This window comes from Syngnathus scovelli, chromosome 2 (assembly GCF_024217435.2).
Source record: "Syngnathus scovelli strain Florida chromosome 2, RoL_Ssco_1.2, whole genome shotgun sequence".
Taxonomy (NCBI): domain Eukaryota; kingdom Metazoa; phylum Chordata; class Actinopteri; order Syngnathiformes; family Syngnathidae; genus Syngnathus; species Syngnathus scovelli.
This window is the reverse complement of record NC_090848.1, coordinates 18,538,588-18,561,978: the sequence shown is the minus strand read 5'-3', so window position 1 is coordinate 18,561,978 and position 23,391 is coordinate 18,538,588. Positions and strand designations below refer to the sequence as shown.

General features: G+C 40.2%; 1 protein-coding gene across 2 annotated transcripts in view; it reads right to left on the bottom strand.

Annotated features, from left to right (window-relative positions):
- sema3h (sema domain, immunoglobulin domain (Ig), short basic domain, secreted, (semaphorin) 3H) overlaps positions 1-15,469 on the bottom strand; it is a 40,781-nt gene extending 25,312 nt beyond the window's left edge. For both annotated transcript variants that reach the window (XM_049753360.2, XM_049753361.2), the window contains exon 1: positions 14,926-15,469. In XM_049753360.2, coding sequence (XP_049609317.1) covers positions 14,926-15,025 — 100 coding nt within the window. In that variant the 5' untranslated portion in view covers positions 15,026-15,469. The remainder of the gene's footprint in view (positions 1-14,925) is intronic.
- Between the last annotated feature and the right edge of the window lie 7,922 nt (positions 15,470-23,391).

Below are 23,391 nucleotides of genomic sequence, written 5' to 3'. Positions count from 1 at the left end.
AAATCCTCGTTTCCCACGATTGCGTTTAAATGAAGACAAACTTTCTAGGATGCCGCCCCCCCCACCCCCCCCCCCCCCCCCCCCCCACAGACAAGCCGTACCTGTTTGTAGATTGACCCCCTAATGGCAGACCACCAGCAATGAGAAGGATTAAATATTGATCCAAAAATGCCTCAAAGAAAACAAAAAGAAAGACGTTTGGGCTGCAAATAAGTTTAAAATGTTCTCATTTGGATTTGTCCAAAATGGTAGGACAAGATCCCAACATACGTACACGTGCATGGAATTTGTGACAAATTTGGGAAAATAGAAAATTATTGACCTTTTCTAACTCACAAATTGTTAAAATGTAACAGATTCTATGTTGATTAGTCCACCCTAATTTCTGAACTATAAACCGCACCAGCTAAAATTACGGGTAAATCATGTTTTGTTCATATATATAGGCCGCACTGGACTATAAACCGCAGGTATTTGATATATAAGGGATTATGCACAAATCATACAATATCATAAAAATCATGAGAAATCCATAGATAAGACGCACTGGTAAGAGTTCAAAGCTTGTGCAAAAACTACCACTCACTTATGGTCTGGAAAATACAGTAGTCTAATTGTTATAGGTAAGAGCAAAGTGTGTGCGTGCGTGTGTGTGTGCGTGTGTGTGTGTGTGTGTGTGTGCGTGTGTGTGTGTGTGTGTGTGCGTGCGTGTGTGCGAGTGGAGGGGGGGGGCTTAGGAAAAGAAAAAAACATCCATGTCCACATATTTATGTTTATATTGTTCACATTTATATTTATGCATTGTCTCAACTATTAATTTACACAACTGTTCCTGTTTTCAAAACAAAAACATGAAACTTAGTGAAGCGTTAATTGCTGTTTTTGTCTGGTTTCTTGCCAAATGAGTGGCAGTGTCTCACCTGGCGGAATGACAAACTTCTGCAATGCAGTCCAATTAAGCAGCTACATGCTGGGAGCTGGTGTGGGTTTGTTTACTTTTCCTAGCTGTGCTGTAATTTTGTCACTCATAGAAGCAATAATCAGAACCTACAGGAGTCCTCTATTTTTCTTTTGGCCCTTATGTGATTGAACCAAGCTTTGAAAGGGCCATTGTGCTTAATGATTCTATTCTATTAGTTAAAAAAAAATGTGCTTCTCTTTTTGTCATTTTCACAAACGTGAGTGAAATTCAAGCGTACATAGGTTGATGGGGAAAAAAGAGGAGGTGGAGGCACTGCAGAGAGGTAAGATAAAAAAGTGGACAATCTGACATGGTGAAAAGTGACAGCCAGATGAAACTGGTCTGATAGTTGTAAGACCGTTACGAGATGAGAATGCCGAAAGATGACATGGTGATGGACAGATGAGGGAAAGAGCAACTGTGGAGAGAAAGCAATCCTGATGGAAGAGATAATGAAATAGTGATGGATGACGGTGAGCTGGGTGAACGGGAATGAGAGACGACAGGAGGTGATTGTGAAGGAGATGGTAGCGAGGGGCATGATCAATATGGAGGGGTATTGAGGGGGAAGCCGCACCACATGGCTCAAGTCAAAGACCGACTCCGAGTGTAATAACATAGAGTAATGAGAGAGCACAAAGCGATGCATGGATAGGTGTATTGAAGAGGATAGGGGGAGATGATAAAGAAGGCTAATGGGATGATAAATAATGATTGAATGGTTGATGAATGAGGGAAGACAAGGAAGCCAGGGTGACTGTGAAGAACATCACAATACCAAATTGAAAAAGATAGAAAGAGGGGGAAAGGACATTATTATGAGAGGTAATTGGTATATTAATACTACGGAGAAATGTGGAAAGCCATTTCTAAGAATGCAATGCAAGTGTATTCAGGAGCGTGCTGTATGCTTTAACACTAGTACCCGTTCAACAAAAGAGAAAAGCTGTGAAAAGATGAACTACGGCTATGACAGCATACTAAAAAAACAATCAAAACACTTCTGCTTGGCAGAGGTGAAAAAAAAAATCGGAGCTATTTCCACATTATTTTTAAACAGTCACTGTGTTGTCCCAGCATGAGAATGTTGCTGAGGAGAACTATCTATTGAGATGGAGCTGTTGAGACGTAATAATCAGCAAAAACAACAGGAAGAAAAGATGTTGAATAAAAAAAAAAAGAGAAAAAGAAAAACAAGATAGGTGACGCTTTGCTTCAGCTCAATGGGGAAACTCACCAGGTATTTCTGCAAATAGTCAGAGTGGTAAATAGCTCAGTTGCATGCTGTTTTCAGAGTCGTTAAAAACAGTGGGGGGAATAAATAGCCTGAATAATGGGATGGTGATTCTTGTTTCGTTCAGATATAGAATCATGGAAATGACAAACATTCAAGGTTACCCACATAATACTTGGACAAAGATGGATGACAATGTCTATTTACATGCCTATCAGAAATAAGGATTATTTTGAAAATGAAACATTCGCCAAGAGAGTGAGAGAGAAAGAAAAAGAAAATGTTTGTCGCAGTATTAACCAAAAGATCCACACCCAATATGGCAATATTTTTAATGGTGTATTCCGCACTGCCCACAGTGTTACTTGGAAAATATTTTAGTGGCATTTGCGTAATCCCACAAATTGCGATGAAAACATGACCGCCTTGGAAACACTCATAAGGTATACAGTACCCTTGTCATGGGATTTGATTCTCACCCAAATTGAATATACTCAAGGGGGCCTACTCAATAAGAGGCGTTTTGTAATTGCAGCAAAGAAACAGAGAGGGACTATTTGGTCAAGTCGGTGAGTCAGCATGTTTCACACCTAAACTTGAAACAACCTAATACATTTCGGGACTTTTTCATGGCAAAAAAACATCAAATGTCTATTTTGTAAAAGTTTGGTGGTGCTTTTAGCGGGTTTGTCAGTTGCAGTGTACTTCATTTTTGTTTCTTATAACAAGCATACATATATCCAAAGTACAGTTTCACATTTCCAGTTGAAGGCACACGTCTTATGAAAGCCAGTCTCTTCACAGGGAACCAACCGCACTGGATGTGCATACGCAAGCATCCAGCAAGTCATCTGAATTACAGTGCGCATGCCACAAGAGCAGCTCGACCTTGCTTTGTTCAATATAAAAGCTCAGCTTAATTGAACCCGAAACCACCTCTGCAGTGGGAACATCAACATCCCAATAGGATCGCAGGGGCCAAACCAAACCAGATCCCACTCACACCATCAGAATCCTAAAAATGCTATTTCAATGAGTAGGATTGCAAAAAATGAACTCAATAATACTGTGTGCCGTCATCATTTTCATAAACAGTTTCTCTATTCACGCTGCACTCACACAATCTCCTTGGTTTTGGCTGTTATTATTTCTTACTCACCACTTTATTTATTGCTATTGCGATGTGCTTTATTTATTACGCTCCTCTTTCTTTGTAACTCATGTTCTAATGTTCTCTTTTGTGCCATTTCTGTGTGTGCTACTGGAACCAGAATTTCCTAAGGGAGCAATCCCGCAGGATGAATAAAGTTGAGTCTGAGTCTAAGCTTGCCCACATTTAGTTCTGGTTACCAAGCAGCCAAACAGGAAGTAGCTATGCAGCATTTATTTGTCACTCTTTGCTTCTAATGAGGAGGAGGACAAGATACAACTATTAAGAATTGTGTGTAAATTAGATTGCTTCTGATTTCAAATATTCTCATTAGCAATTAATGAATACTTGAAGATCTTTGAGTGTGACACAAGCCAAATCTGTCAGACTGGTTGCAATCCGTCTAGCCCTCTTTATCCTAAACAAACACAGATTCTTGTCGACAATTTAGCCTGGTCAAATGACTCCCATCTTGAACTCACCGTCATGAATGGCTTATTCAGAATGAAGACATTCTTTCCTCTAGCCTGCAAATACACAAACCCACACGCACGGTTGCACACGCTACTGACTCAGTCGTGAAACCAGCAGCTCCATCCGCCCCACCCTTACTCCTGGGAATGTTGCTGTGGCAACAGCAGCCAAGCTGGCATAATTTGCGAGCGGGTGCGAGTGGTTGGTCGAAGGGTGGCTCTTGGCCTTGCTGACCCTCCATACCGCTCCCTCTCCAACCACAAAATTGTGGTTGGAAAAAATGACACCTTCTGAACATTTGACTAAATATCGCTGATTAAACGGATGAGGAAATTAATGACCAAATCATCGATAGCTATGGTATTAAATGGAATGGGAGAATTTATTTGATTGTTCTGAAATTGTGGTTTTGTGTTAATCTGGTTATAAGCACAATAAGGATACTTGGAGAAATTAAATCTCGATCGATATAGCTCTTCTTTCCTAAATTATTGTCATACTATTGGAATTTGACCTTGGATATTTTGGGTCGTGGTGTGAACAACCTACACAGCCATGGTGAAAACATTCCACACGGAAAGGCCTCACAGTCAGTTGTCAGAATCCTAAAGAATAATATATAATATCCACAAGGAAAACGAGCAGTGTGGCAGACTTCCACACAAGTATGCCCACTGAGTCCAGCCTTTCTTATCAGCTTCAAGTTGACAGCAGGGTCAATGAGGGTCATGACCTTTGATCTGAGCCAATTGCCCTCTGACCCCTGTCACTCTGAATCAAAGTTCACATATAAAGGAACGGACGCACCAAGACATAATCCTAAAGGCCATCGCCTATTAGGACATGCAAGCACACAAAGGCAGACATGCAGAGTGGGAAATGCATGAATGGCCACTTTATATTAGTTTAAGCTTGTCCATGTCCATACAGTATACGCCTCAGTGAGTGTCCACACGATGTTCATGAGTGTTCATTTCACATTAGGGGTCAACCGTTTTATACATGCTGGACATTAGATTAAAGACTACTGGTCATGGGAACTCAGATGGGCCTCAACGTGATTAGTAAATGTGTGGCGTGTGATACAGCTAAGAGCATTCCTGCACACGCGCGCGCACACACACATGCACACAAACACACACACACACACAAGTAGTAGAGGTGTCAAAATGAATCGACAAATATTTTAAAGATTGAATAATCATTTATAGCTATTGTGTTGGAAAAGAAAATCACTCAGTGGATACAGAATCAGCATTATCACTGTGCCCATCTTTTTGGTGTGTGAAGGGGAGTAGTTGTCCCATCAAAATTAATGTGTTTTAAATCATTAATTGTGACATCATGTTTTTCATTTTTATGGCATTGATTTTAGTTGAAAGAAAACATTGCCTTTCCCTTACGCCTGATAACAATGATTTGCTGGTCAGGGGATCTTGGTTACTTCGCAATGCTTCATTTATAGTGTCTTTCGCAAGCCACATTGTTGTCCTGCAATTTCGATTATGGCTCTTGGTTTTATTGCAATTTCATCAGTGAGCCCTGTAAACAAACACATTTGTATTTGGGCCATGTGGCCTCAAATGACACTTTTAGTTTATGTTTATCTATCTGCCTTCTTGTCACATCACAGATGTTAGGAAAAAGAAAACATTTTCACATGCCAACATCCTACAAGAACATGACAATTGTTTCAATTAACGCGCGACACTGTGAGAATGACGCCGGGTGAAAGGCAGGGCCAGAAAGTCAGTCACAAGCACTCAGTCTCGTGTTTGCACTATTTTTGTGTTCACTACTTATTTTTACGCTTAAGTGACAGTTAATGGGTGAAAGTTGTGGCACTTTTCTCATTTGTCATCAGAATTATTGTTTGTCTAATGTTGCAGTGTTTAAGCATTAATGTGACTTAAACAAAAGTGTTAATGGCAACACTGCTTGAACAGTTAGACAAAAAAATCCATGCTCGGGTTAAATAAGGATAAAGATAATTTAAGCAACCATAGCAACAGTAAATAGGGAAGTTATTTGTGAAAGCTGTGAGAAACAACTAATGTGGTCTGTGTTTATATGGCAAATTACTGTCCATAACAAGCAGGCATGACATTAAAGATGTCAGCACATGCTGTGTTTCTAAGTACCTTAAGAAACCTTCTGCACTTGTCCTGTTGTCTTCTTTAAAATATCTGCAAAGGCTAATGTGTATTTGCATAAGACACCATTGCCAATTTCTTAAAAAAATCTGTATTTGTTTCTCTGACACAAACGTTTACCAGGCTTGGAAGTGAACCGTGACTGTCACATGCAGATGCCGCCAGTTAAAGCGAAGGGATGTCACGTTGACGGCAACGATGAAGCAATGAGGCGGAAAAACCCAGCTCAGAAGCTATGAAGCATATGGCGAGTGTCAACACTACTTTTTCCATGCTGGCATGTCTTGAATGCATCAGAGCGGCGCTGACGACTTCATCGACACAGTCAAGAACAAGTGGGACGTTTCCTAATTTGGGTAGCAGACGAGCAGTACTGGATTTGTTTTTCTTTTGATTTGACCAAGAGTGATACATTTAGAGGAAGGAAACTTTGCACGGTTTTCCAATTGAACAGCGTAACACAAGTTAGCACATTCCATCATGATGGAATTGGTAAAGGTTTGACTGTGACATGCAGGTCCAGTATTCTGCGATACAGTATACCCAACAGAGCTTTTATGGAGCCCCATTCTGAGGTCATGTACACATGTACATGATTATTTCTTAAAAGGAATATTTTCCTAGCTCCAAGTTAAGAATTTCTACATCCACAGGCATGAAAACACATCTGCAGGTCCACCCATAATTATCCTGTACAAATACGAGGTATAGACAAGTATTTGGGCAGTTGGTGCTATGCTAATCTAAGATCATGTTTCTTATGGGAAGATGTTGCCATATGTCTCTGGGAATTTTTGTCAGAGGTCAATGATGGACCTGAGAAGGGGTCTGGTCTCTGTTCTAGGTGCTTGATGGGATTCAAGGTCATGGGCAAAGCCATGTTTTTCCATAATGTTATCATTGAAGCATGTCTCAGATGCTAAAAAAAAAAAAAAAAAAAAAAAAAAAAAAATCTTGTTTACCATTTACTATTTTGACATCTGGGCAGACACACTTATTAGCACTATCACTTATCTGAGAAATTACCCTAACAACGTGTGTGTGCGCGTGTGTGTGTGTGTGTGTGTGTGTGTGTGTGTGTGTGTGTGTGTGTGTGTGTGTGTGTGTGTGTGTGTGCGCGTGTGTGTGCGTGCGTTTTGTCTCCGTGTGTATCTTCGTCCGGCTGCTGGTCTATTCACCGGGCCCGAGGGAACTCCAGTGTCTGGTGCAGAATTCCCTGGGGGTGGAATTTGCTGGCTACGCCACTACTGGAGGGGTACTGGTAGCGGGGGTGGGTGAGGAAACCGGGGCATGTTTCCTGTGGAAATGGGGTTATCACTTTGCCAATTACTAGTGCAATTACAACAGGAACCTCGCAGAAGAAGCCTGGGAACGTCTACAGAGCCGAAAGGCCCTTTCAAAAAACCAAGCAATTAAAACGTAACTGTATGTCTTCATTGTTTCCGAGGCTTTCTTTTCAACACAAGATGCATGTTTTTGTTCACTTTCCATCTATAGGATGTAATTTCTCTGGAAATAATGTATGAATCCAAACTACCACATTAAGAACTGCACTAGAGGTGGCCATCTATGAAAGTGTTCATTCAAATTAGCATTGTTGATCCTAGAGTAGTGCTACCTCCCGGTGTTCCATTTTGGAAAAGGTCACAATACCGTTTGAAGTGTCCAATTAGTTTTGATCATTGCTGCCTTACATGAGACTAATATTAACAAAGATTGATCGTTTCTGTGTATGTGCAATGCCTCCAATGTCTGTAATGACAGATATGATGCAATTTGTAGTACTGTTTCACCCTCTGACTGAATATTACAACAATGTCAACAAAAAGGCGTCTTTCACTTCCAGGTCACAGGGATACAATAAAAAAAGATCATAAAGTTGTAAGAAAGATTTGCCCAAATTGAATAAAATAGTATTTAATATATTCATTCTTCTCCTTCATTTGATAGAATGAGTCCAACACAACTCGCAACTACTGTATTTCTGACTCATGGCTTATTAATGTCCCACGTGAGCTCACAACATTGATACTAGCGCACACACTGAAGTCAACGGCAGACCAAACCCACAGACGGCATGTCTGGACTGTGTCACCAACAGACCAGGCCCTTGTACACGGCTTGAACTTTGACCTCAGCTCGTGTGATTATTCATCATCATCATCATCAGACTGTGCAGTTTGGCTCCCTGTGAAGCATGGCATAAACTTGTCAAATTTTAGGTCTAGCCTATTGTTATTATAGGAAAACCTTCATTGCCTCACTTTCACATTTGTTGCAAATGACGGCTGGTGTGGTAGGTGTCTACTCACTAAAACAAATTTCTAGAGACTGATTTAAAATGAGAAGGTGTTTTGAATGAACAAATAATGTTCTCATGGTAGGAAAACTAGTAAGCCAAACAAGTATGGCTGTTTGTGGTTTACTTTTCAATGTTCCTTGTTGCACTCACGTGAAACATGTTTTATTACTAAAAACAAAATATTTCGCCTTTTTTTTTTCAGGGGGGAGGCATGTTTGTGTCTTCTCCCAAAATTACTTTCGTCCATAATCGTATTGCTGAAGACTGCCACCTGTTGCTATGGTATGTACTTGACAGCCTGAAGACGTGACAGACACTGTAAATATATGTTTGTTTTTTTAACTGGAGTGGATAATTTGATTCGAATATACACCTAAAAAAATTGTGCATTAAGTGGAGCATGGGGTGTCTTGTCTCTATGTATCAGAAAAGTATCAGAAAACAAAAAGTATAAGAAAACAAAAAAGCTAATACAAAAATGAAATGTAACGTGGACTAGCTAATGTGCTCTTTAAAAAATAACAAGCTATCAGACTGATGATGATTTACTTGTTGGCTCAGCCTCAAAGCAGAGTTGAGAGAGCCATGGAAATTGCCAAACTGTCCAGTAAAGCTACTAAGGATATTTACTGTGACTTGAAGAGGGGTTCATTTTCAAGTTTATGATGAATGGCTGCTTAAGAAGCCAGAGCAAAATATTTGTGATACAAAATCCCCGTATACAGTACGACGACTTCCTGATAAGATGATCTCTTTTTAAACAGGAAAGGGAAGGCCAACATTCAACCTTTTGTGTCCTTGGCAAATCTTCCCATCATCAAGTATTCTTGAGGCTGCTCCTCATTTACGTTGCAACAGGAATGTCAGATTGGTATTTACGGGTAGTACAGTGAGGCTTGACTGGATTTTAGCAATTATTTTTGTTGATTTGAAGTGAACAAAAATCTGATGTCATTTGGCAAAAAGACTTACTGTAGATGATTTGCATGTGTTGAGTGGAACACAGATTGGGACCTTGGCGGGACCTTGGCTATTCAAAGACATCTTCTCTTTTTCAATTTACCTTTATTTATTCTTGAAAGGTCATGGCCATTTGGACTGAAAATTGTGGGACAAAAAGGTACTGAGTACACCTTCTTGAGTTTGGAGCTTTTACCCTGCACAGAATTCTAATGACATAAACCATAAGTTGTTCTACGTCCAGTCCATTTGTGACTTGCACCTGGCTCGCCACTCAAGCGTGTTTTGTGAACTGCATTCACTCGAGCAATCAGAATGACAAGAATGCTTGTCAGAAGGAATCTGAAATAATCCTCTATGTCTCGATAAGTGTTGCTAAAGATGTGTCAATCCAAATTCAACTTTCAAAAACAAGGATTCCTTGTTCAATGTTGATGTTATGGAATCAATTGCTGGACTTATTATTATTATTATTATTTTTTAAGTGTAGATCTGAAAAAAAAAGAGGTAAAACTGGACTGATAAAAAGGAATGGCCTCAACAGCAGATGAGGAAAAAGATCCAACTCAAGATAACTAATACGAGGAGGGAGCAAATTGTGCTAAATTGATACTTAAGGGAATTAGCAGCAATGTGAGGCTTAATTTTTACTTAATCGTGTGCTTTAGGCTAAAGATAGCCTCCTAACACCAGAACATTTTCCAGTCAGACATTAACAGCATTCCTACTGTTGTTGCTACCAAAGCATGAGTCTACTTTGCTGAATACTGTACATGCAAAAAAACAAGGGATACACTTGTTCACGTGAAAAATGTATACGTATAGTATATGTACGTGAAAAGAAAAAGACAGATCTGCCAGCTCATCTATGACAGACACGTCCTAACGCTCCCTTTAACATTTTCACTTTTCTTAAAAGTCATTTCCACTGCTTACTGCTTTACTTGTTTGGCAAAAGTTGAGACCTCCGGAACCTCCACTTTTCTGTTTCTTGTCTGGTTAAATTGACATCCTCAAATACAAAGTTGCCTTCCTTACATAACTTTTTGTTTTGCATGAGCCAGCAGCTGGGTTTGACACAAATGAGCACTTAAACGGTGACAAACAATGGCCGTTCGACCACTGGGGACTAACAAGCATTAAAATGAATAATAGAGAATGCTGTGGTGTCACATCGCCATCCATGTGAATTGTGCATCTCCGCAGCAGCAATTTGCAGCACAGAGCTTGCAAAGAACTGTCCTAGATAAAAACACATCTGAAAGAATAAATGAATAATGGAACCACTCGATATCCTGATATCACTCTGGAATCATTTGTGCTTTAATGGTACACACTGGAAAGAGCATGAACAATGATGAGGACGGCAATATTACTATTATCAAAAGGCATGATCATCGACCAGTAACTTATTGATTAATTAGGATTTGAAGGTGCTTTTAATCAACAATAAAAACCACAATTAGTTTTAATGCTGATGACTGTCGTTTAACGACAAATTTGAATTCTGTTGATGTGCTGCTTTTGCTTTAAGGTTTTCTGTCGAGGTCAAAATGAGAACATGCCAGCTGGGTTTTGTGTCTGTCAGTTTTGGTGTTTCAGGGACTACAGAGCTTCAAGATGTCCTTATACTTAATCCAAACAGCCAATTTGTAAGGCTGCGATGGATGCATGGAAACATCTGTTTTGGAATCCTTCCATGTGTTGGTTTTCCAAAACATCTCTATTATGACCAGACTGTCATTAATTTAATTTTTTTTTTTCCTCAAGAATTTGTGAACAAAAGCAGTACGAACCACTCCTATCGGGCAATTTGGATGAAGTCACTTGTTTAAATGTACATTGTATTTTGGGCATCTGTCCATAAAGAGACAATGGGATGTGCGTGTGAGTGTGTGTGTGTGTATGCGTGCGTGCGTGTGTGTGTATGAGCCTCTTGTTAATGTGATGAGGCGTGCTAACACACATTGTTTGTGTGCAGCGTGTTAGCTATGAGTTTGAATGTATGTGCATGCTCATGTGATGTAATCAACAATACATTGAATTTTGAGTCTGGCTGTACTTTATCACTTATGATGAATCTTCTAAATGCAAACAAAAAGCCCTGAAATGTGTTTTGAACTTATAGCCAGGCTGTCTATGAGTTTGTTGCTATTTATTTTTGGGACACGTATAGTTAGTTGGCAAATTGATTACTTTGGTGGGGTTACTATTTTACATTCTGTGTTGTAATGGATTGCTTTACTGGAAGACAAAGCATTCCGTATGTTATAGGGGTGAAAAAAAAGCTTGAGTAATTCGAGCACCCAAAAATAAATGCTTTTTTCTGCTTTGAGTATTGGTTTATTTGGTGCGTGTGGTCAAGACGGTATTCAAGCCAACCGTAGCAATGCTATGCATGACGGTAACACACAGCCGGCGTGGTGAGAAGGCCAACTTCAAAATAAAATCTTCCCAATTACGGTAATGCACAGACATCAGTGCCTTGGTATGCTTTTGAAGTTTTTCGTGGCGGTGCAGGGTGGCCTAGCGGCTGACTTGGCTCTTCTTTCCGACTAGGAGTTGGAGCCCAATTTAAATTTAAATTGCCATCACAAACTGTTGCCAGCAACATCAACACAACACACATTTTGAAATCATGTTAAGTGAAATGAAATCATGAAAAAAACTATCTTTTTCTTCATTTAATACAAGTACTCGATTATTTGATTTTTCTATTTAGAATTTTTAGTCGGATATCTGAATGCCCAAATATATTCAATAGGTATTCAACAGATGCAACCCAAGTTTTTAAATTGAGACGCATCTCAACGATCTCGTTTGGGGAAAGTGGAAGATCAGAAAATTACCCAACAATTACCTAAAGAATTTCTGTTCTGGGTGAAAAATCTGCTTCTATTCCTGGCCGCAGTTCAAGCTGGGCCTTGATGTAAAAAAACAAAAATTAAAAAATCGTGCCGTTTCGCTTTAAGTTGCATTACTATAATGACACACAATTTCATTTATGCTTTCAAACAACACTACTTAAGATAATCATTCACTCTGATCTCTTTAATCTTAATCTTACATTTCTCTTGGGCATTAGAGGACCACAGAGCTCGACCAGGACCAAATTAAATTAAGGAAATTTGCACCCTCGTAAGAACAGCTACCATTGATGGGCACAAAAGTGACTAATCCGCTGATTGTGTCTCGTCAATTGTGTGGAATTTTGTCGATGCAGCAATTATATTAACAGGGGGAGGAGGGGGCTGTAAATTTCAGCCTCAACAAGTTTGTTGGCTAAAGAAGGATGACACATTGCCACCAGCAAGTCAGCAGGTCAGCCACATTGATATGCACAATTCCAATGGGAGCATTACTGGCTATGTGAAACACATTGGTGACAGTGCTGCAGCCTATGGTCATATTCTGGAGCAGATAGCTCCTTGAGATGGTGTTTCCTTCATCACCTGAATGTTCTGTGACCATCATTGTTTTTTTTTACATCATTACGGGATCAATTTTAACCAGTATGTGTGTGGGTGGGTGTTCTTGTGGACAAGTGGTGGGAGGGGCTGATTTTAATACTCTGAGTTGCATTTTTTTTTTTTTTTCATGAAAAGGAGCATAAAAATAAAGTTTGATTGATAATGAGAATGAAACACAAATCCAAATGTATATCATGTGTGAAATAAAAACTCCATCCTGAATATACTTTTAATTACAATGACTGGCAAAAAAATCTATTCCTTCTGCTGGAAGAAAATGATGAGTATAAAGTGGTGATGGAAAAGGAAATGACCACGGCATAGATCTCCCACAGAGAGTGACAGAACGCATCCACACCCACAACCACCCACGCACACACATAGTCCACTATGCCAATACAAATCACAACACATCTATTCTCTGCTTCTAATCTTTGCAAAGATGAATACGCTGGTCTCTGTGGAAATGTATATAGTATATATATAATCATGCATGCAAAGCGAAAAGTGCCATCCATCCACTCCATGCAACCCCACTTACTGAATGGTGAAGCGCCTGTTCCCATGCTGAGATGTCATTAAAGCTTAATTCCCACCTGGAAGAGCTCAACGATCATCTTCATCTGCCTGTATTTTCTAGGTCAGGGATGGGCTACTTAAATGCTGGAGTGGGCCACAGTTTTATTAGTAGTGCTGCTGGGGGAGGCCACATAGGACCACGGATTTCCTAACCACATGTATGACATACATGCTATTTTAAATATGGACAAATACATGCTCATGTGCAAAGGGCTCTTGACACATTTATCAATGCCTGTATAAAAGAGCCACTATCCTAACCCAATAATAAAGGGTTTGAAGCAAATAACAAAATATCCATACTGTGATTTTTTTCCAGTGCAAACCAAATCATTTTGTAAATGTCTTAGATTTTTAATATTATTGAGAAACAATGTTTATCCTGCATATCAATCCAAATAATAAAAATACTAGGCTTACTCACGTTGTTGTGTAGGGCAGGTGGTTCAAACACAACTGTTTCTGCCATCTAGTGGTGAATGGTGATATTACAACTTAAAACTACAATCAAACCTTTGTACTCACTCGTTTTTGTGAAAATCACTGTTGAACTTTTTGCTTCCTAATGGGAGATGAATTTATCGTGACATAGGGTATTTCTGCCTCAAACATAAAAATATGACTATTTTCTGAGAATCCCCCAATATTGTCTTCTGAACTGCCACTGTGATAAAAATGCCAACAATCAATCTCCAGTGTAATCCTTCAATTCAAGTGCCTCTCAAGTTGTATAATTTGGAATTTGATCAACATTTTTGGGAAGACTGTCTCTAACGCCGTGACAAACCATTATTGCGCACAGACTGAATCATTATAGGGTCATTAATGGCACACTTCAAACTTGTTTCAAGTGAGGGCCAACCTAGACAGTTGCTGCTCCCATGAGATTGGAGTGTGGTCAGCAAGCGTGCACATGTTACAAGGACTACTCCACTACAAGTCAGCTATTATATTGATCATCTCTGGTTTAGTTGCTGTGGCAAAGTCATCACACATTATACAGTGGAGGTTGAATCAACACAGGGCCAGGAAAGAATGAATTTGGTTGTGATGCGCTTCTGGGATTTCTGCCATCAGAACATTATTTTTGGTCAAGCTTTCTGAAATGGTCACAGACACTTGACTCTGAATCCTGAAGGTGGGTGGGAGGGAGCTGTCAAGAACTCAACTGGGGGTGGGTGTTTTTAGGTGTCAAGCTTTACTGCTAAGTGGTTTGTAAATAGTTCAGCAGAGATTAATTCATACAAATTATCTAGGTGGGGGAACCTACAGTCTGTGGGCTGTATCAATTTAGTAAGTATTCAACCCATGATCTGTCCACCCATGACATTTTCAAATAAATAAAACCTCTGAAGAGCTATGATTCGGGGGGAAAAAAATCAAGTGCTCTATATATGTTTCAATATTTGATTGTTGCGTGACGTTATCACAAATGTCATGTAACTCTCAGTAGACATGAAATGAACCAGGTGCTTCACTCTGCTTTTATTCGTCTAAAAACTCAAACTCAGATTACTAAATAAAGACTAAATAATCTGTACATAGTATGCTGTATACAAATAGGAAAGAGCGTTTGTGCATGTGGTGAGATGGAGTGACTGACATGTGAGACAGAGCCCATCATAAGGATGTTTCTTCTTACCGGATTGTGTGAACTGCAGTCGTGGCTGAGATGCTTTCCAGGCCCCCGTTAAGGTGGTTCCGAGGTGGACTAGAAGCACCACTGTTGCCACTCCACACATCCTCCTACTCCTCACACACAAGAACACTTACTAAGTCACAGTCTTGGCTCCGGATCGGACCAAATCAGGCAGTTCACAACTGCCAAAACTCTCTTGGTGTCAATGGGGGCACCAAAGTGTTGCACTGTTCAAATAAATAAACAGCTCAGAGAAATAGAAAAATAATTCCAATTGGAATATGAGTCCAAGTCACAAAGATGTCCCAGTTTGCAGGACTCGAGTCCAAATCCTGAAAATAATTTTGCGCTCCTTGTAAGCAGTAGCATCACCATCTGTGGGCTTGTGTCTTTGGGTTGGGTGCGTGTGTGTCTGTGGGTTTCAGAGATGTGGTGAGAAAAAAGAAGAGGAAAAAAATGAATTTGTCTCAGTGGTGCCTCCTTGCAGCTTGACAGCTCTCTTCTGCTCTTGTCCCTGCTCCTCTCTGCATTTGACTGTTCTCTTGCGCTCGCTGTCTGCACTCTCTCTCTCTCTCTCTCTCTCTCTCTCTCTCTCTCTCTCTCTCTCTCTCTCTCTCTCTCTCTCTCTCTCTCTCTCTCTCTCTCTCTCTCTCTCTCTCTCTCTCTCTCTCTCTCTCTCTCTCTCTCTCACATACACACACACACACACCACATACACACACACACACACACACACACACACACACCACACACACACACACTCAATCACACCAGCCGCACCCACGTGCAGACAATCACTAACACTCATCACTGCTCCCTGGAAAAATGACACTTCATCTCAATTTAGCTTTTCACTCTTACTCCTGCACATATTTCCTAACTACAAGTGACTGTGTTCAGTCAATTATTCATTTATAAAAGTTAAAGTGATATACGTACATCCCAACAGACTTCACAAGAAAAGTTCATACGAACACAGACAGTCAGCCCGCCACATTATATCCTTGTAGTGATGTAGTGGACCTATGTACTACATGTATATCCTGCTTCTCATGAATGAGATGAGTCGTTTTTAACAGTGGATTAAAAAGATCCTTTTCGCCATATTTGGTCAAATAATGGTCAGTATACACCGGGGTGAAAAAAATTATGCTTCTCTGACCCATCTTGTACCTCTAATTTGACTTTTCAGAAAAATGGTGGCTGAGAAAGAAATAATCAGAGCAAGAACCGTAACTTAAAATAACTAACTTTCTCATACAGCTGTTTAAGTGGTCCTATGTAGCCCCCCCCATTAGCAATAATGAAAATTTGTGCGCATAGATTTGCTCGATGAGGCAACATACATAAAGTGATACAGCAGGCCTTTTTTGGGGCGGGGCGGAGTAGAGCGGGCATCCTTCAACCTACAAGTTGGAGGTTCGACCCCTGACCATTGTGGCCCTGTCAAAGTGTCCTAGAGCAAGACACTGAACCCCCAGGTGCTCCTGATGCGCCGCCATGAGCGCCTGTGGCAGGCTTTATTTTGTCCCCCCCAGTTTGTTATGGTTACAAATGACCCTGCTCATGAATATATCGGTTCACAAATAACATATTTGGACAAATATTGCTATGGGTCACCAACTGTTCTTCAATTTGGGAACAGTCATCTGCACAGAACATTCAGTTGTGCTTACTCTCATACATCGTGGGCAAGAGGTTCCCTGCTCTCTGTTCACGAGTTCTACTCTTTGCCAGCCGAATGTCCAGGCCACGCATGGAGGAAACTTGGTTTTGGGTTTTTCAACGGATACATTTTAATGCTACTAAATTGCCCGTTCATTCCAATAGACTTTCCATACATTTTTACATAAATTAATGTATGAATACAAATATTTTAAAATTAAAAAATATATTAATAGGACCAGAATTATTTTTTTAAAACACTTGAGAAGCAACATTTTCTGTAATTGTTAAAAAAAAAAAAATTATACCCTAATTCAGGAAAAAAAAATTCCCTCAATTATCAGTGGTAAAGTGTCCTAACTCAAACTCACTTGTTTAATAATTACAAATATAATGTTTGTTAAGTGACGTGAGCAAAATGTTCTTCAATTTGACTGGAGGTACAATAAACCTTTGCAGCCACCTGTTGACATTCATACAACAGCATCAGTCATCGAGTTGAAAAAAAGTTTAAATTTGACAAGACAAGAGCAACATGATTTCTGGTGGCACTTTTGTTTGGTTTTCTACTACCCTTTTTTTCTAATGTAAAACTGGGACCTTGGCTCATAAAAAGATGGGCAAATATTGGCCTAATTAATGCAGTTCACATTCACTGATTCTGCGAGATTAGTTGTGTGTTACGATGCAGGAACAAGCATCAGAGAAATTAAAAATAATCCACTTTTAAACACGGTACCTAAATCACTCCTGCTTTTTATGCAGTAGCTCTTTCCAACAATACAGTGGTGGTCCAATTGCCATGATCTTCACAAACCTGTGTGTGGAGATGGAGAGATGAGAGGAGAGAGTTTTAGATATTATAACTAGCGTCCGCTAAGCCATCAGGTCATTATGACGGGATAATTGGTGACCTGACCACAGGGCCTCTTAATTGCAACAGAAAACCTCCCTCCCACTCGAACAAAAAGCCTCTGATTTTCTCGCTGACAAGTGACATCCATTAGTCAATTGTTGTGTGAGCTCTGGCTGCGGAGATCATTATGGACCTCACATCTCACCGCTCCCTTTCTGCACGAAGCACAGCGACACTAACACACACTTGTTGTCGTGCACATTCCCCGTGTGGCGTGGATTGAGTGTAAACGCTGCGGTTAATGAGCTTTCATTGTCAGCCAGTTGTTCTGTTTGTTCAGAAGCATGAGGTTCGTCTACTCCTTGGGCTGATACCAAGACCAAAGTGTCCACTTTGATTACGCAAGCATATTGATTAGCAGTGCTCCGGCAAGTCGATACGGAGGTAGTTTTGTGTTGTGCTTTTTTTTTTTCAATCTGTTTATTATAAAGTGGGGCAAAATATTCTGCTTAGAAACTGTTTTAATTGCAAATCGATGACTTTATTTGAAGAGCAACTTTTTTTTTTTGCAGTGTTAATCCCAGAGACCTGAAGCAAGGATTTGAACGTACAACCAAATATTGATTTATTTATTTGGTTTTTATTAATTATTTTATTTATTTATTCAAATTAATTTACTCATTCATTTATTTGCCGGGCTTTTCAGTCCACAGACCGGTACCAGTCCATGGTCCAGTGATTTGGGGACTGTTGCTTTAAACTTTTGACATTTTGGGGATGGGAACGCCTCTAATGTTGCAACTTTGAACTGCCATCATCCATGACGACAAAAGCTGAATCAGCTCATCTAAACTACTAACTCTTAATAAATAACTTTACTTTATCTTTATTTTTTTTGACAACACCACGGGAGGTAAAGATGACGTCAAAGTGTCAAAATGTGATGATGACCACAAAATCAGGAATGTAACTTGAATCGTGAAAATCAGCTCGACATCAAGTTTTCAGTCAAAATAACTGCCAAATCATTGTCTGGAACAGTGTGCGAGTCCAAATTATTATGTTGATTAGTGGGCAAGCACCCCCGATGCCAAATAATTGTATACTGCACAAAGATTAAAATTTAAATCTTTTGCACTGCACTGCAACCAATTAACAAAGATTGAGGCAACAGTTTGGCCATGTTAACAATTCAAAACTCAAATCAACGCTCGACCTTACAGATTTCCCTGCAGCACACACCAAAGGTGCAAGCATAAATAAGCACTTTACCTGCAAATATTGCTTGATGGACGGCCAACATTTGATGAGTTTGAAGAATTATGTTGACAAACTATTTGTAACGATCTTCCATGGCAGTGAAGACAAGCTTCCACCTGACTTTCTTGCACCTTCACCGAAAACAACAAGAAGACTTTCTGTTGTTATCGTGCTGCCACCTGGTGTCATTTCTTGGGGCTCACTCAACCGAGAGGAGATCAAACTTTGCAAAGCTCGCGAGGATACGTCAGCGCGACTGCCTTATTGGATGTGAAAGCTCCGAGCCATACAATGTGCAAGTCAATGCGTCTCGTTCTCCCGTTCAGTCATGTGCTTGTGAAAAAAAAAAAAAAGTTCATTACGAATGTTTACAATATAAGTTAGCGCAATATGTATTTTGTGATGTTTTAAAGCTACCAATGTTTTTAACAGTGTGATGATAATTTAAATATTTTCGCACCTACTATATATTTGGGAATCCTACACGGTATGAGGAAATTTACATTAGTAACTTAATAACAATAGTGTCAAAAACAATTATTCATCCCAGCATGAGATCTGGATTTGCGGGTCAAACGCTTTATCTAGCACATTGAGATGCGACTCAGCTCTCAAGGCAGCATGTACTGCATGTCAATGTCATCAACTGTCCACTCCTTAAATACATCAGATCAGCTCCCATTACCGTCCTGTCAAGCAGTACAAGTCAGTGTGACTGGCGTTTTTCAACAGTCTCATGTTGGTCATGTGATGCAATCAATTTGTGGAAATCTGATCACTGACACGAGCCCACGATGATATGGCCACCAATAGCATAGTGTTTGTCCTTGCTGTGCCCCCTGGGAAAAATATGCCCTCGGGATGGACAAACTGGTTGAGGCTGAAAGAGGACACTCAATTTTGCCCTGGTTCAGACTGGCCATTAAAATTGGTTTACTGAGGGTGAGCATAAAGAACAAAAGTTGATGTAATAACCTTCATAAATTATAGCACGTAAGTGACTGATTTATATTCAAATCTGTATGCACTGCAACAGAATTGGCTCCCATTTCAGCCACTCTGTCTCCCAATGTTATATTTTCTCATTCATGATCCATAAAGGTAATTTCACACAATCTATTCATGACTGTCTGCTTGGCAATTTGTGCAGCCCCAAGCAGAATACTGATGTGGCACAATGGCTGCTACAACTCGTCGGACATTCTGACTTATCCGCCGGGCAAGACGTGCAGCATCTGTCGACGTCATCGAGGGTGTCGTTTTAACCACCGTTTCTGTAATGTGCAACTTCGACCACTAGATGTCAGAGTAATTTAAACTTAGGTTTAAATTCAACATCCAGCGCTGGCGAACGGTGTCAAGCTTCAAGAGTTGTTTAAACGGAGTATATTGTCAAGTAAAGGTCTAATATGTTGTTTTATTGTTTTTACTTATTAATTTTTTTACCATGTATTTTCTGTTACTCTGGAAACAAACTTTAAAATGCAGTACCACGTCACAAGGCGCGTAATACCCTTTCGTCTTTTGACCTACTTTCTTCCTAATATAAAAGATCCGTGTGGATTCATAGGGCTATTTAAAGGAAACTATGACGAATTAAATTCATAATTTGACATATACTTAAAACAGAGTCAACAGTTGAGTTGTATAGCATCTATAGTGCTTAACAAACGAAGCCGACCACCACTCAATATTAGGTTATTACGCCATAATCATTTTTATGTCTGCATGTTTTTTTTACCAGTGCAGCGCTCTTACCACTGCATCACCTATTTAAAAAAATGTCATAGAGCAGCATTTTTTACTCGTGAGTTTTACGTTTCACACCAGTACTTTACATTCCAGAAAAATTCGGTTAAGTGGTTGAATGACAGGGCTGGCGCCTCAGCACTGACAGGGGGACGTCCCAGCAGTCATAATCAGAGATCGTCTATTAAGAACAGTGCTATTGCACGATGAAAACTCGTGCTTTAATACTGTACACGGAAATATATGCACAATACAATAGTCTATCTCTGGAATTTTTCCACTGGGGTTCGCCTCGTGATTCACTATCTTACTGATTCACTGACTTCCCTGCCATGTTGTGTTGCTTGGCATGGTATGCTAAGTATGTTGAGTGACTGATTGTAAGAATCAAACATATCTTACTAAATACAGATACATATTTTAGATGTTGCATACAGACCAGTGATAAATTCGTTCTCTTAATATGCAATTAATGTTAATTGCTTGCTGGGGAGTATAAAGAGATCTAAGCACGCCTCATCTACCGTAATTGCCGGACTATAAACCGCACCGGATTATAAACCGCACCGGATTATAAACCGCACCAGCTAAAATGCAGGGATATTTCAGTTTTTTTCTTACATAAGCCGCACCGGTCTATAAGCCGCACGTGCACACGAGTTTTTTACAAAGAAAGACAGTACATAGAAAGCCTTTTTAACATTTTAATAACATACTTGAACATGTCTTTCTAAACATTGCCTGTGACGCAGCAGTAGTACCGCAGCAACGCGGAAGTGTGCACGCGAGTTATTAGCAAAGAAAGACTGGACACAGAAAGTTTTTTTAAAGCTTTAATAACATACCTTAACATTTCTTTCCAAACACTGCCTGTGACGCGGCAGTAATACCGCAGCAACACGGAAGTAACACAGCAAAGTCACTGAGACGCGGCGGTAACACAGCAGCAACACGGAAGCACAGCACTAACAGGGCTGGTTAAAAAAAAAAAAAAACATACCAGTAAAAGTAAAAAAAGAGCCGTCTTCATCTTCTTCCTGTGCACTGAAACCATCGAAGTCTTCCTCCTTAGTGTCCGATTGGAATAGCGTTACATATCCTTCGCCTCACACTTTCTCAGTCTCTCTTTTGTCGTCGGTTTTATGCATTTCTTCGAGTGTGAAAAGGGTCTGTTCATGCTAATCTATATTATATTATGTGTTATTATATTATTAATTTTTTAACAGCTTATGGTGACAGCTGAGGAAACCATGTTGAGCCCTTTACCGCTCCTGGTGGCAAGGTGAGGCACTGCCTCACCTGCCTCCTATGAATGCACGTGCCTGGTATAGGCGTTGATGAAAATATGGTACCTTGACCTTAAATGGGGAGAGAAGAGACAAGAGAAGAGAAACGCTTCAAAATGAAGTGAACTAATCAATACAGTTTTATGGAAAAAATATTGGAATTTAGGTTGTAAATAGGTCCGTGCTTCATATAGAGATAATAATTAAAATAAAATTTTTAAAAAATGAAACATAGCGACTGAGTAATAGATGCAGAGTGAGATATCTTTTTCTCGACGTTCTCGTCCATCCTCACTGCAGTTTGTACAAGCTCCGCTCCTTTCTAATTCTCCGTCCTCCCATTGGACAGTTCGTGTGCCCTGCATCCAGTTTCATTGGAGATTTCAAGCAGGCGACGAAAGCATATTGGTTAAAAATAGTTGGGCTCGAGCCTGGCTAAAAATAGCCCGGTATATAAAACCGGCGTTCACCAGCATGTGCAGCAGCACACACCTCGCGGGCTGGAGGAGGAGGAGGAGGAGGAAGAGAAGGGAGGCAAGGGGAGTCTAGAAGAAGCTAGAAGAGAGGGCGAGGCGATTTGTGAACAGAAAAAAAAAAAAAGAACCTGCGTTAATGTTCTCAGCTTCAATCCCTGCTGAAATGTTCCGCTTTCGGGTTCTGTTGTACCTTTTTCACGCTGTCTGACCACCGCATTGGGTGGAGGACGCAGTGACGACCTTCCTTCCTTCCGGCCTATGGTTTCACTCTAATAGTCATTTTCCATAAATACACTGAGAAGAGTAAAAGGGAGGCTTTACTGACATCACAATGTACTCTGCAGGTTTTTAGTGTGTTTGACTGAATAGAATACTGTTTGGTTACAAGGACTCTTTATGAATGATCTTCATTATTCAGCAGTGGCCCAGTGGTGTTTTTTTATGGGAAAGGGTGGGGCACTAAGCACATTTAGATTTGAAACTTGACATTTACTGTTTTGCTTACTGTTTCAAGAAGAGATTAGGGGTAGAGAGAAAAAGGACCACTGCAGTAAACTGGATGTATGGGCTATATTACTGCAGTGAGCAGAGTTAACCTACGTATAGTGGGGGTCCACCGTACAGTTCTCAGCTTCATCTAAATCGGATTAAATCTGCCGTTGCCAGGCGGAGTTCATTGGGCTAAACCATAATTGCCTCACAAGCAAATAATACTGTACAGACAAAAAAAAAAATAAGTAAATAAATTGTCCATGCTGTTCTGTGCAAGTGGTGTCTAATAATCTAACACCACACTATGTTGCACACTCCCTGCAGTTTGTGAATATGGATGTGCTACGTGTCCCATCCCACACCGGAGCAAACTGGCTCACCTTTGCATCCCACGCAAGCCCTCTCTGCAGCACAGCCATCAGTCAAGAGTATGAGGCTGCTGCTGCCAAGAGGACTCGGTGTAGTAGCATTATGCTCTTTAGGCAGCAATCATCTCGCCCAGGTTTGCAAAAATCCTCATCTGCGTTGACTCTAAATGTGAAACAGCTCATTTTCCTCCACTTGAAAAATGACTATTTTGGCTTACAGGGAGTTTTGATCTAAAGTTATACAATGTATGAGCGCAAAAGAAAACAGACAGCTGCAGTGGAGACGGATAATACTGCAGTGTGCAGTATTAGTGACA